The sequence below is a fragment of the Gossypium raimondii genome, chromosome 12 (genome assembly GCF_025698545.1).
Source record: "Gossypium raimondii isolate GPD5lz chromosome 12, ASM2569854v1, whole genome shotgun sequence".
Lineage (NCBI taxonomy): Eukaryota > Viridiplantae > Streptophyta > Magnoliopsida > Malvales > Malvaceae > Gossypium > Gossypium raimondii.
In genome coordinates, this window is record NC_068576.1 from 36100302 (window position 1) to 36116049 (window position 15748).

A 15748-nucleotide genomic window follows, 5' to 3' on the forward strand; every position below is an offset into this window, starting at 1 on the left:
GAGAGGTTGAGTCATCTTATTGAGGAATCCATGGCACAACGAAGATGGAAATGCTTTGGTTGTCTAGGAGTGGGCCATCTTTGATGCACCTATTCTTTACAGATAATCTGTTTCTTTTTGGAGAGGCTGATAGGGGGCAAGCTTGCTTAATCAATGATATTCTAAATATTTTTTTCCATTTTTGGGGGCAAAAAGTCAATAAAAGTAAGCCCCAAATTTTCTTTTCTCTTAATGTTCCAGTTGATATTGTAACTGATAATTGCAACATAATCAATTTTAAACATGTGAATAATTTGGGTATGTATTTAGGCATGTCATTGTTCTAAGGGAGAGTTGGAAAGTAGAATTTTGATTTTGTAGTGGATAAAGTTTGAATGAAGCTCAATGGATGGGACACAAAGAAGCTTTTTCTTACAGGTAGAATTACGTTAGCTAAAGTTGTTTTGTTAGCCAATTACTTTATGGGTACTGTTCATTTGCATGTCTCTATATGTCGAGAAATTGATAAGCACGCTTGAAACTTTATTTGAGGATCAACTTCATTGGATCGTAAACTGGCACTTTTAGCTTGGGAGGGCTGTTGCTGTCCTGTAGAAAGAAGGGGCCTTGGATTGCAGAATTTAGTTTATCAGACTGAATTTTTTCTTCTCAAACTAGGCTACCAGTTATTGAAAAATACAAAGGCCTTTTGGGTTTGCATTTTGCAGAAGAAGTATAATATGGATGGGGAACTACCGGTGTCTATTACAAGGACCAATTGCTTTTTTTATTTGGAGGTCTTTGTCAAAGGTATGGCCCGAGGTTCTAAAGAATATCTTATAGACCATTGGCGATAGTAGAACGACTAATTTTTGGAATGACATTTGGCTAAAGTTGCATAGATGGCTTCCTAGCTCAATTTTAAATTATATTGCAGCTGTGATTCCGCCATCACTGACAAGTGCGTCAGATCAGTTGATTTGGAAATGGATGGTAAGTGATAAGTTTTCATCCAAGGAAACGTATAAGAACCTGTACCAAATTGATTTTAATGGCTTGACTATTCGTCGAAATCTAATCTGTGGCTCATTTGGCAGAATAGGCTTCTAACTAATGGGGAACGAGTGAGAAGGCATATGTCCACTGATAGCTGTTGCCCGAGATATGAATGTGGGGTTGAAACCAGTATCCATGCGGTGATGGATTGCTCTTTTCCAAGGGCAGTTTGGATGACGTTAATGTCGAGATAGAGTTAATAATTTTTTTGTTCTCTCTACCTCTTAAGGATTGGCTGGAATGGAATTTGAAAGATGTTACTCTTTATTTGGATGATGGGATCATTTGGAATTCTTTATTTTCCATTATTTGTTGGCGACTTTGAAAGAATCGAAATTTGTTTGTTTTTTCGAATGGCCACAGTTGTGTGCAAGAAATTGTGGGTAAAGGCACAAGTTAGACGCCAAGTGTTTTATCATCGTGTTCCGAACCTTCTTATTTTCATCCAATGGCAATAGATTCATATTGGGCACGTCTAGAATAGGGTTATATTAAACTTAATATTGATGGTGTTGTATTCTCTTCAAGGGCTTGTGCCTCTGTTGGAAGCATTATTAGAGATGTTAATGGGGTGCGGCAATGTGGTTTTACAATGACGATTAGAAAAAGTACAATATTTCAGGTGGAAACAAGGGCGATGCTTGAAGGGCTTCGCTTAGCATGGGATAAAGGATTTCGGGAATTGGAGTGTGACAATACCTTGTTGATTGAGATTATTCTTACTAGAGGTGTCGTGGATAACAGGTTGACAGAACATTGAATGATACATAGCATGCTTATTTGTCATTGGAAAGTTTATGTCAGAAAAATTCCTCGGACTCAAAATACTGTGGCAGATCCATTGACAAAAAATGTAGATCCCGAGTTATTGCAATTTTATCTATTAGAGGATCCCCCGCTGTCAGTTAGGGAGCTTGTAATGACCCATTTTTAGTGAAATCGGAACAATGGTTTTGGGATCATAAATTCGAAGTCAAAAAATTTATTTTAATATTATTTTAATATCTACAGCATGATAGTATTATAGTATAAAAATTTTGTTAAGAAATTTTACCGTTTGTATGGTCAATTTGTGTGAAAGGACTAAATCGCATAAAGTGCAAAAGTTGTGTTCTATTAGCTAAAGGTGTTAAATAGCTATAGAACTTTAAAGTGGAGGTTTTTATATGGCAATTAGACCACTAAAGGTGATATTGGATGTGCATGGCTTGGCAATTTTGTTATTTTTAAAGTTAGGTAAGGTTAAAATAGTAATTAGGTAATAAATGAAAATTTAATAAAACAAAAAAAAGCCATATTTTTTCATCTTTCTCCACCTAAAATTAGAAGAGAAAAACCTCCATGAAAGCTTGAAAATTTCAGCCAAGCTATTCCCTTGCATGTAAGTGATGCTTTGTCCCGTTTTTGTTGATTTTTATGTTTTTAGAATCGTTATAGCTTAATCTAGCTAACTAGGAGACTAGTTTACAAAACTATTGAATATTTTGAGATTTCCATTGATAAAAATGCTAGGTTTTGAAGTTTAATGGAAGAAAATGAATCTTTGTTGTTAGTTAAACAACTTTTGTTAAGAGATTTTTAATGAAATTGTCAATTAGGGGTTAAATTATGAAATATGAGAATTATATGTTAAATGTGTGAATTTTTGGAATATATGGGCTGCTATAAGCACATATAAAATTCGGCTAGGCTTAGTTGTGGATGAAATTGTATGAATTTCATTTTTATGAGCCTAGGGACTAAATTATAAATAAGTCAAAAGTATAAGGGAAAAATGGTAATTTTGCCATAACATGAATTTTGGATTGAATTGAATAGAATGATGATTAAATTGGTTAAATTTTATTATTTAGATCAAGAAAAATAACGTACGGAATTAGATCGGGGGAAAGATAAAGTTGTGGATTAAATGATCGTATTTTCGTCGTACGAGTTAAGGTAAGTTCGTGTAATTATATTGCGTATTTATATGCTTGAATTGAAATATATGTGTGTGAATGGTTTAATTATTATATATAATCATCGAGCACATAACTGACGAGGTACGAAGAATACCGAGCCTCGTTTGAACCTTAAGAATTCGTAGGATACAAATGACATGTCATTAGAGTTATCGTTTTGGTTGAGGTCCTACATGTGTTGAGGACTCACCACATCTCGTATGAGCTTACCGATATTCAGCTCGGAAGAGCTTACCGTTTATCACTCGTATGAGCCTATATGTACATGAATTGACAGATTACAGTTCAGTACACCTCGTGTGTACTACGCATCTAACAAGATTTTAAATGGTTCAATGAGCATAGTATTATTATGAGATTATACAAGTTCGATACGAACTAGTACATATATTTACATGGAGATAGTTTATATATATGATATACGGATATATGGTAGAGATGTTACATGTACATGGAATTTTAATAATTGTTGAATTCATACATGATTCTCGGTTTTTATGTGTATACATGGCTAACTTGGTGAATGGTTATGTGATAGGCTTTGGCCAAATTGAATTGAGTTATGCTTTGAGTTACTTACCTAAAATTGTGGTTATATGGTAAGTTTAATTCCATGTTTTACGAACTTACTAAGCTTAATTGCTTACTCTGTTTATTTTTTTGTGTTTTATAGTGTCTCAAAGCTCGTTCGGATTGGAAGTTGTCAAGGGTCGCATCACACTATCAAACAATATTTTGGTACTTTTGACTTATATATATATTTGGGTTGGCATGTATAGGTCTTTTGGCTATTGGAAGACCATATGTTTGTTGTAACAGCCTGATTTAGGGCCTAATCAGAATACCATATGTTTGTTGTACTATCAAACAATAAGTTTCGGGATACCATAAGTTGTCAAGGGTCGCATCACACTATCAAACAATATTTTGGTACTTTTGACTTATATATATATATTTGGGTTGACATGTATAGGTCTTTTGGCTATTGGAAGACCATATGTTTGTTGTAACAGCCCGATTTAGGGCCTAATCGGAATAGTAGTTTTGAGACCACAAATCTGATAAAAAAATATTATTATCATTATATGTTTATGGTCTACAAATTTACGGAAAGATTTCGTAAAAATTTCGTTCGAAAATTTTTACGTTTGAGCACTCAATTTAGTCAAGAGGACTAAATTGTAAAAAGTGCAAAAGTTGAGTTCTATTTATTAAAGGTGTTTGATTGTTATGAAATTATAAATTGGGGGTCCTTATGTGGAAGTTAGACCATTAGTGAGTTGATGGAAAAAAATGGACATGAAATAAGTGAAATAGGATTTTTTTTAATTAGGGACATTTTAGTCATTTAGTAATTAAATGAAATAAAAAGGGAAAATAAGGTAAAAATTGTGTCCATCTTCTCCATGCTTGGCTGAATATTTCTTAGTCTCCATAGCTAGGGTTTTGACCATTTTCAAGCTTGATTGTAAGTACATCCTAGCCTCATTTTTAATGTTCTTTGCATTTTTAAGATTCTCATAGCTCGGTTTACCTATTTCTACTGTTATTTCGAGCTAGGGTTGAAATTTAAAAAATTACCCATATGTGAAATGTATGTATTTTGATGTTTTATGGTAGAATATGAAGCTATAATTTATGTTAAACAATTTTTTCTAGTCGATTTTAAGTGAAACCGAGTAAAATAACATAATCGGTAAAATACTTAATGTACATAAGTAAGTGTTAGCGTGAGAATTGGATGTTGCTATAGAAGGGAAAAGTGTTCAGCATGTTATAAAACGCAAGAATAAGTAATAAAATTTAATTTCCGAGCTTTGGGGAAAAACATAAATATGCAAAAGTTTAGGTACAAAATTGTAATTTTGACAAAAGTTGAGTTGAGGACTATTTTGATAAATGTGAATATTAAACAAGCTAAATTTGCTATTATAGATCAAGAAAGACGAGAAGTCAACCTCAATCGGGAAAAGAAAAAGATCGTGGATTAAATTACAAAAATTACAATATTTTGCACCGAGGTAAGTTTGTATGTAGATAATATATTATTTTATTTATGCTTAAGTGTCTTATTATTTTATTTAATATATGTGTTATATGTGGAACAAATTTATGGTGCAAATTATAAATTAAGATTGGTTAGAGAAGAATTGGTAAAAGATTGAAAAATAAGAATTTCTGTTTGAAACTCGGAATAGAAAAGATATGAATGGTCGTAACTAGGTCACGTGTGGTACGAACTAAGTGTAGGCCACTACGTGTACCAGATTGATAGGTCGCATATGTGGCACAAACTAAGTGCAGGCTACTATGCGTACCGATAATCTGTTATGACACAAGGGTGGCACGGACTATGTGCAGGCCATCGATATTCTGTTGTGACACAAGGGTGGCACGGATTGTGTGCAGGCCACCAATAACTTGTTAAGATACAAGGGCGGCACGGACTATGTGCAAGCCACCGAGAAATCTGTTTTTATTCCGATATGTTCAAAGGGAAATTTATTAAGTGAAATACATGATATGATGAAATGACTATGTGATTTATAAGTGCATATATGTGTGGAACTGAATTGAATATTGACTTGAAAATGGAAAAGTGAATTTTGAATGAAATAGTGATTAAAAGTAAAAGGTGAAATTATGAAAAAGTAGAATTAGCAACAAAACTGTTTTTGATAAGAATGAGTGTGACTTTGAAAAATCACAAAAATGGTGTAAATTGAATTAGAGAGTGAATAAGATATGAAATAAAATATTAATGAGTTTATTTTTACATAAAAGAAACAGATCAAGAAAAGAGTTATATATTTTGAGATATTTGAATTTTAGTGATGCAGGATCGATTGGTTTGAATCCCTATTTTGACTTTGGAAAATAATTAAAATTGTAAAAATAATTATGAGTTATAATTTATATTTTAAAATCCTTAATGAGTCTATTTTCAAAGGAAATAAACAGAAATATCATCCAAAATCTGTACAATGAGATAATGCATTTTTAGTGAAGAGAGGTCAGTGATGTTGAGTAGTGAAACAGGGGTGATTTTAAAGAATAAACTGTACTAATTTGCCAAGCCAAAAATTCTGAAAATTTTATGATAATAATATATATGAGTCTAGTTTCAAGAAAAATTTACGGATATTTATTTGGAGTCCTGTAACTCCAGATAAAAATAATTTAGTGACTGTGACGCATAAAAACAGCTTGCTGGAAATTGTGCAAATAATGAAATTATGTGTGATTTAAATTATATCATCTATGAAAACATGTTAGAAATTTGTTTATTAATCACATACTTACTTACTAAGCTATATGCTTACCCCTCTTCCTTTTTCCTTGTTTTATAGTGTTACCAGTTCAACCCGGAATTCGGAAATAGTTGGGAACTCATCAACACTATCCACATATTTTGGTATTTTGTAATCAACATTTCTAAATTATGGCATGTATAGATGACTTAAGTAGATGCTGTATGTTACAAAGTATTTAGTTTAAATGTTAGTGTATGTTATATGATAAATTATTTTTATACAATGCTAGTGATGATAGTTAAAGTGTTGTGTATAACTTGAATATAATTGAAAATATAAATGTTGGTTGGAATACTGGAATTGGTTGGATTATGATCTGAAAATGTGCAGGTGAGGTAATGTATTTATAAAGAATACTATGTCAAAATTTTTGTAAAAAAAAAAATTAATTTATCGTATTTGTGTTCTAATGATACTTCATACTTTGTTCCGACGAGGAACACGGGTAAGGGGTATTACATTTGTTGTGCTGCCATTTAATTTGGCTTGAATTTGGTTATGTATATATGTAAATAACTATAGTTTATGATCTATGGAAGTTATGTGAATGTTTTTATTTTGAATTGGTATTTTGGGTACCAAATGGTTGAGATTTATAAGTGGCTTACATGCTAAGTTTTAGGCACAAAGATTCCATATATGTGCTTGACCAATTAGGTACATTTGGATACATAGTTTGCATGATTATGAGTGGCCATTTGAGGTGCCTATATGTATCATGATGGTAGGTGATATTATTACATGTTATAAACTTGACATTGGTTGGTTTTGAATGCCTATTTATGCCATGGTTGTATGAATATTGATATGTGTAGGATGACACCAATTTGGGTGAGAAATATGACTTAGAAAATAGCCTATTTTTGTCTACAAGGGCAGAGACACGGGTGTGTGTCTCAGCCGTGTGTGACACACGGCCAGGTGACACGGTCGTGTATCCCTTGTAACTTCCTTAGAAATCAGTCAGTAGCTTCACACGATCTAGCACACAAGAGTGTGGCTTGGCCGTATGGCACAAGTCAGTATACCTTCCAGTTTTCACACGGCCTAGCACACGGTCTGGCACACGGGCGTGTGAGGCCATTTCGAAGGGTACACGGCCTAGCACACGGGAGTGTGGGTTGGCCGTGTGACCCAAGTCAGTGAGTTACATAGTGTCAGGCACGGGCTGGGACATGGCAGTGTGTCCCTATTTCGAATGCCTACACGGCCTGAGACACGAGCGTGTGTCCCTTGCACTTTGAAAATTTGCAATATTTTTCTAAAAATTTCTTAAGTACTCGATTTAGTCTCAAACCACTTTTAATATCCATTTTGGGCCTTGAGGTCTCGTATTTGGGACCATATGAATGTTTATGAATATATTTTGAATTGAATGAGAACTGTACGTGAAATGTTTGATTGATTGATTTACAAGTTCGATAATGCTCCATAACCCGATTCCGGCGTCGGATACGGGTTAGAGGTGTTACAGAGCTACTTATGGTGGATTCTAGTGTCACGGGCCGCAGTTCAAAGCCCGTGACCATCACACCAAATGCATCCAATGGAGGTCTATTGTTTAGATGGGGATCATTTAGCCCACGAGAATTGGCCCGATTCAAAGAACTATTAGAGAAGCCTGTCAGATTGAAGCTTGGTTGGCCCGATAATGAAGATATGGCAACTTAGGCTAATTTGGTAACTAATATTAGAAGATTGAGGGAATCATATCTTGTAAAGATTAAATTAGATTTGATATGGCATATCTTGTAAATCCCTAAAATAAAGGGATATGGTTAATCTCGTCCGTCGATATAAATGTATCTTAACCGTCGGTTTTGAGGGAGCTGAACTATAAATAGAGAGCCTCCTCTCATTTGTACTCACTCCATTCATTATTTCATTATTCTTTATGAATAAGAGAATATTGAGAGCATTTACTCAAACACTTTGTATGCGCTCTTTCTGTTGTTCTTTGTAGCGTCTTTTGGCATAAATCGCTTCCGCTCTTCAACTTGGTGCCTTGGAGGAGTTCTTAAGGAATCCTCACTTGAGTAAAGGCTGACTTAGGTGAGTTTGGACGAACGGATCACCTAAGGCTGCACAGATCGCAAAATGAAAGGTGTAGCCCCGTGACACTAGGCTGTCTGCTTTGAATTAAAATGCTCTTTTGCCTCGTTATTGCTATTTTTTTTACTAAAAGAAAAAACAATAATTTGTCGTCACTTAGTTAACAATGGTATTATCCTAAAAAAATATTAATTTGGATTGAATATTAATGCTATAAAATCTTTCATAAAAATATTATAGAAATGAAAGATAAAATTATGTCAAACTAAAAGGATTAATTTAAATTTCAATATATTAAAGGGATTAAACACAAAATTAGACCAAATTCAATCTAGCAACCAAGAGAGCTTAGAGATTATTTTAAAACAAAATGATTGGATTTTAAAGGGAAATTAAGTCTAGTTTTCCATTTATATTTTTTATTGATTCATTGCTATCTAAATTTGGATTTCGTAAAAGTAGGATGAGAATGACACTATAAAATTACATTTTATCATTATTAAAAATTAAAAATATTTTTTAAGTTTTAAGAGATGATATGGGATAATTTTTAAAATCTCATATCATCACATATTTACATGATTCAAATTTAAAGACTAAAATAGACTTAATTTACAATTCATGTGCTAAAATGGACCCCAAAAAATAGGTGCCAAAATGGGCTTGGTTAGTAAATTCAAGGACCAAAAATTAAATTAATCCAATTTTAAGGGCTGCTATTTAGCCTTATATAAAGATTCAATATTCCCCCTGCAACTTCAGCTTATAATTTCTCTCCTTTTTCACCACTCCTTCCCTCTGGGTATTGAACTAGAGCAAGGAATCGAAGATCAGATTTTCACTGTCTTCTTCAGCACCCAGAATCTACCCCCCCTTTCTTTTTGTTTTAAATTCCCACCATGAAAAACAATCCAAAGGTTGAAGATAACTTCCCATGGGATCAAACCATGAGAAACCATTTCACCACTTTCCCCAAATTTCTTCTTTCTTCAATCCTTTTAATTTCAATTCTCTGCATCTTCTACACCGTAAGTTTCTCTAATTCATCAAATAAAGACCTGAATATCATCACCGCCGTCCACGGCGGAAGAGAGGAGGTAGCCGTAGCTCCACCGCCTGTTCCATCTCCAAAACCAAGCCCCTCATCGAAAACAACTCTTCATCAGATAGTTTTCGGCATTGCAGCCTCAGCTCGATTATGGGATCATAGGAAGAATTACATCAAGTTATGGTGGAAACCCCAGATGCGCGGTGTCGTCTGGTTAGACAAGGGAGTAAAAACCGGAACCGACGACCATCTTTTGCCGCAAAAAATGATCTCCGGCGATACTTCAAAGTTCAAATACAATAACCCAAAGGGTCACCGGTCGGCCATAAGGATAACCCGTATAGTATCGGAGACTTTAAGGTTGGATTTGGACGATGTGAGGTGGTTCGTTATGGGAGACGACGATACGTTCTTTGTACCCGATAATTTGGTCCGGGTTTTATCGAAATACGACCATAATCAGTTTTATTACATCGGAAGTTCGTCGGAGAGTCATTTGCAGAACATTAATTTCTCTTACGGGATGGCATACGGCGGCGGAGGTTTTGCTATTAGTTACCCTTTGGCTAAAGCACTTGCTAAAATGCAAGACCGGTGTCTACAGAGATACCCGGGATTGTACGGCTCCGATGATCGGATTCATGCTTGCATGGCTGAGCTCGGTGTGCCACTCACCAAGGAACCGGGATTTCACCAGGTTTGCTTCTTCTTTTTCTTGTTTTTATCAATTAATTATTTGGATTTATATTTAATTGCACAATTAAAAATTAATAAACACTAATAAATAAAATAATTATATTATTTTTAATAATTTTTGAATACATTAAAACATAAACTTCAATTCCATACTTGAGTTTTCTTTTGCTTAATCAAGTACTTAATTTTGGTTTTAGCATCTAATTTGATACTTTAATTTTTTATCTCAATTAAGTATCGATATTTTCTTGATAAGTTTGGGTTTAACTAATGCACTGTTTGTGAGATTATTCCCAAATTTATTTGAATAAACAAGTAAGCAAACCTAATTCACTCAATGATGAAAGTTGTAAGTGTTTTAGATGATAGTACAATAATTGAATTTGAATTTGTTAATAACCTAATCTAATTATAATCCTACTTCTTTGGGGTTTTATTTAAATGTGAGTTGTTGAATTTATTTTAGGTCCTTAAAATATAAAAAGTGAAATTCTAATTCCTTTTTGGGTTTATTGAATATTACAGTTAACTATAATATTTTATAGAAATAATATAAATTTAATCTTTATATTTTTATCAATAAATTTGAACATTGATATTTTAAAACAGTTAACTCCTTTTTAAATAAAAATATTTATTAAAATATTAATTTTAACGATATTGGCATGACAGCCGTGTGGTAATCAGTGTATACTTCATGTTGATTAAAAATTTAATGTTTTAATCAATATTTCCGTTTAAAAACTAACAATTTAATTTTTAAAAAGAATAAAACTAACTTGATAAAAGATGGAAATATTATGAGTTAAATTTGACATTACGTTCATTTTATAAAAAAAAAATCCTAAATAATTAAATATTATTTGAAAAATAAATAAGCATAGGAAAATCGGTTGTTAATTAATTCTCATAAATGATCGTATATCACGGCATTGACAAGGCACACAGCTTTTGAAAGACTTGTGTTTTTATTCACATGTTTTTGAGCATCATCATCGGCCATGCTTATCACTTTCTTGACCGCCCCTTTTGAACCTTAAGGACGGTGGAACCTAAACCCAATTAAACCCTACCATTTGTTCTTGTCTCATCCTTCTATCTTTTATTTAAAGATTAAAATTCAATGGATTTAATCGAAAATTTTTAAGTTTTAGTCTTTGAACTTGAGAATATAATTTAGTGTGGTCTGATAAATGTAAAAATTTGATGACATCACGTTGTCAAAATTTGACAGAATTCAAGTTCAAATACTAAAATAGATTTAATAGTTAAGTTAAAACACTAAAGTGAATAAAATCACATAAATATATCAAAATAGACTTAATTGCACGTTCACGGACTAAAAGTTATATTAACCCAAATTTTTAAACCAAACTATAAATAATACATCATTATAGTTATTAAAAGTTTTATTATATATGGATATTTTATTGATATAATATAAGAATGTAGAAAGAAATATTGTCGTAATAAAATCAATTATGGGTTTTATCATTAATGGGTGGCTCTAACTCAGTCAAATGCTTAAATAATAATATAGATTAAAATGTTAGATATTCAAATTTAACATAACTTCATTTCATAGTGTTGTCAATTAAATTTAAAAAAATGATAAATCTCAAAATTATATATGAATTTTAATTTGGTATAATTATATACGTGAAACTCTATTTATAGTTCAAATATATACATAAAACTTTAATTTTGATTTAATCATATGCATTTAAAAATAAATACATCAATTTATTTTTATATTGGATAAATATAATTATTTATGTATGTTTTATATAAACCTAAATGATGTTATATCAATAATTGCGTTAACAATTTACAAGAATTGGATCAAATCAAAATTGTATGTTATTGCACATTAAACCAAAAAGAAAAGGTTTGAGTTTCTAAAATTAAATATAGAAAAGACCGAGATTCAAAAGTCTTAAAAGTACGGGGAGTTTGGGGCATAAATAAACCTATTTTATTTTAGAAAAAGAAAAATTGGACCCCAGTTTACACATGTAGCCTCGCAGAGACGTTTTCGATGTTATGCTCTCCTTTTTGTCTTTTAGTAAAATTTGATTCTTCTTGGTCCACGTGTAGGACAATAACTCGTAGACACGCGTTAACTTCAATGTTGGCTTTTACCTCCCTAATCTCCTTGTATTAGTTTTACCTGTAAGCTTAAAATATGCATATATTAAATAAATCATTAAAACATAAATATTTAAAAAAATTCAATTAGTCTAATACATTTCTCCGAACCAACCATGACTTTAAATCTTTGTACACTTCATATATTTGGAATTAAATTCTCCTACTTTTATTTTCAATAGTTTAGTCAATAAAAGATCGAAATTAAAATTTAATCATTTATCTACTATGCAAAAAAAAAAAAAACATATTCACCCTTGCCAATGCAAGAAGGTCCATTTATATAGAGTTGTATAGATTTGGATGGACATAATTAAAAAAAATTGTAACATCTAGTTAATTTGAATTTGATTAATTCAAAGTCATGGAATTTTTACTTATTAATTTAGGGTTTTGTTATTTCAAGTTTGAGGTTTAAGTCATTTTGAATTTAAATTTTTAAATTGTGAGTTAATTTTTCAATTTGGGGCACATAAAGGTTGGGTCATTTTAAGTCATTTCAGGTTACTTTTTTGGTCATTTGATTCAATCTTTTTAAGTTATTTTGGGTTTGGTTATTCTAGTTTATTTTAGTTTTTAGATCGCATCATTTCTAGGTTTAGGTCATTTTGATAATTTATGATCACTTAGATCATTTTAGTTTTGAATTAAGTTAATTTAGATTAGAATTTCTAATCCTTTTATAGTTCAATTTAGGCAAGTTCAAAGCTGTTTTTTTTTTTATGGTTAAGTTAGATTAGTTGAGCCAAGATGCCACTGTTTAGGTTATTTTGGGTTCAAATTATTAAAAGTTGTCAATTAATTTTCAAATTCAATTATCTTGTGTTTAGTCATTTCAAACCATTTCGAGTTCTAGTCTTTTTTTTTTTGTTCTGATTTTAGTTGATTTTCCATTTCAATTCATCTTGGGTTTATATCACTTCAAACCATTTCCGAATTGAATTTAAATGGTAAAAAGACTTTTGCAATCCCTCTTAATTTCAATATTGAGCAAATTGGTCTCTTTTAAGAAAAATAGAGCAATTTAATCATTATCAATTTAAAAGTGAGCAATTAAGAACAATCAACAATAACATTAATATTTTCTATCAATTTAAAATAATTTTATTAGTATAATAATAAATTTAGCCCTTAATATTTACATATTTTATTAATTTAATCCAAAATAAAAAAATCAACAAATTTAACCCTCCGTATTTACACATTTAATCAATTTTATCGATTTTTCGATTAAGTTTAGATAATTTTAAATCATTTCCGGATTAAATTCAAATTATTAATTATTTTTAACGTGATCTATTTTTTTTATCAGTACGACGTATTTGGCAACCTCTTGGGTCTCTTATCTGCCCACCCTGTTGCTCCACTGGTCTCCATTCACCACCTAGACAAGGTCGAACCCATATTCCCCAACATGAACCGGGTCCAAGCCCTTACACGTCTCAATATCCCAATAAACCTTGACTCGGCTGCATTGATGCAACAATCGGTTTGCTACGACAAAACCCGGAGTTGGACCGTTTCGGTCTCGTGGGGCTACACGGTTCAAATATACAGAGGCATATTCTCAGTGAGAGAAATGGAAATGCCGGCCAGGACTTTCCTCAATTGGTACAAAAGAGCCGATTACACCGGTTTTGCTTTTAATACCCGACCCGTTACCCGACATGTCTGCCAAAAACCGTTCGTTTATTACTTGTCTAAAGCGTCGTACAACAAGGTGATGAACCAGACGGTTTCCGAGCATGTTCAGCACCAAGTTTCGAACCCGGATTGCAAGTGGAAGATGGCGGATCCTTCTCGGATTGAGAGAGTTGAGGTTTATAGAAAACCCGATCCGAATTTATGGGACAAGGTAAATTCTTTGTTTACAATTATGGTTTTAGTTTCTAATATGAAATTTACTCTTTTTCTTTAGGGACAAAGCAATGTTTAGTCTTTGAACTTGACAAATTTTTTCACTTTGGCCCCTAAATTTTTTCCCGGTCCACCTTAGAACTTGGCAGTTTTTCTCCATTTGGTCCCTCAACTTGGATTTTGTTAAGGTTTAATGGTGTGGCACTATGATATTCACCTGGTTTTTTTAAAATATACATTACTTTTTTTTTTGTATTTTTTGGATTATATCAAAGTGCCATGTCATCCTACCTTAACTGAATTCAAGTTTAAGGACTAAATTAGAAAAAAGTTATTAAGTTCCAAGATTAATATAGACTAAAAAATCATGGACCAAGTAGAAAATAATTGCCAAGTTCAAGGACTAAATGTTGCTTTATACTGTAACTTTAATTTGGTTGCTCTATTTTATGATATTATTGTTAGTTGTTGTCTTTAAACCAATAGCCTGAAACTATTTGTAAGACAATCTTAATATTATCCATTGAACATGGTTGATTAGTGATCAAATAATAGTAACATCATTACTTCAACGGTGTTATTAATTTGGACATAAAAAGACTAAATTCATAGTTAGATGTTGAGAAATAATGGTCACTTAAAAGATCAAACTTTTATAGACCTATTTCGGTAGGGACTTTTTCAGGTTAACAATGATTGATTAACAACTAAATATTTTCGATCTTGTTCAAGTAAGAACTTTGAAGAGTGATATGATTACCCGTAAAAACCCTTGCCTGTGATGGTCCCAAAAAAGTTTATTCTTTCATAAAACTATTTGGAAAAGTTTAACCCTAACTCATTCAAGGTCTCAAAGGTTTAAGCCCAAATCTAGCATCGATGGGTGATTGACCTTGTTCTTGTGTATGTTTTGTGCAGCCTCCAAGGAGGAATTGTTGCAGGGTGTTACCTACAAAGAAGAAAGGCACCATGGTTATTGACGTTGGAGTATGTGGAGATGATGAAGTCATTGAATTGCGATGAGCATTTTTCTTTCTTTCTTTTTTCTTCCTTGATCTTTAATATAATTTATTTACTATTTTTCCCTTTTTTTTAAAAGAAATTTTAGACCACATAATAATATAATTATCCATAGTGATGGAAGTTTTTACATTGTTGATTGTTTGAAAAATTTTAAAGCAAAATTTCACAAAATCGGATTAATATGAGTCAATTTGAATTATAAATATTGAAATACAATTTTAATAATATGCTAAACAGTCAATCTCGTCTAAATAAATTTGGAAAAGAGAAAAGTCACGATTTTTAAACACTAGACTTAATCAAGGGTGAAGTTATTGGTTTCAATTAATTCGATATATAAGAGGGTTTGGATAAAAATATTACGTTTAAGTAAAAATAAAAAAATCATTTAAAATACGAGATAGGTTTAGCCTGGCTATAATATGTTAATTGTTTTTTATTTTCTTATATATTATGTATTTTATATTATATAAAAAATTAAATGTATAATTTTATAATGTAATTATTAAAAATATTTAAGTTGCTTATGTTTAAAATTTTAATAAAAGTAAACTATAAACGAGATTAACAAATATTAAATAAAGATAACATATATCTTCCTTTACAAAAGAAGT

The 15748-nt window shown here is 31.7% G+C and overlaps 1 protein-coding gene across 1 annotated transcript; it reads left to right on the top strand.

The window, feature by feature from the left end:
- The first annotated feature begins 9134 nt into the window (after positions 1-9134).
- On the top strand, positions 9135-15261 carry LOC105763862 (hypothetical protein). Its single transcript, XM_012582241.2, has 3 exons — positions 9135-10107; positions 13567-14109; positions 15030-15261. The coding sequence occupies exons 1-3, from the start codon at positions 9262-9264 to the stop codon at positions 15132-15134; spliced, it is 1494 nt and encodes a 497-aa protein (XP_012437695.1). The 5' UTR covers positions 9135-9261; the 3' UTR covers positions 15135-15261.
- Positions 15262-15748: the final 487 nt, after the last annotated feature.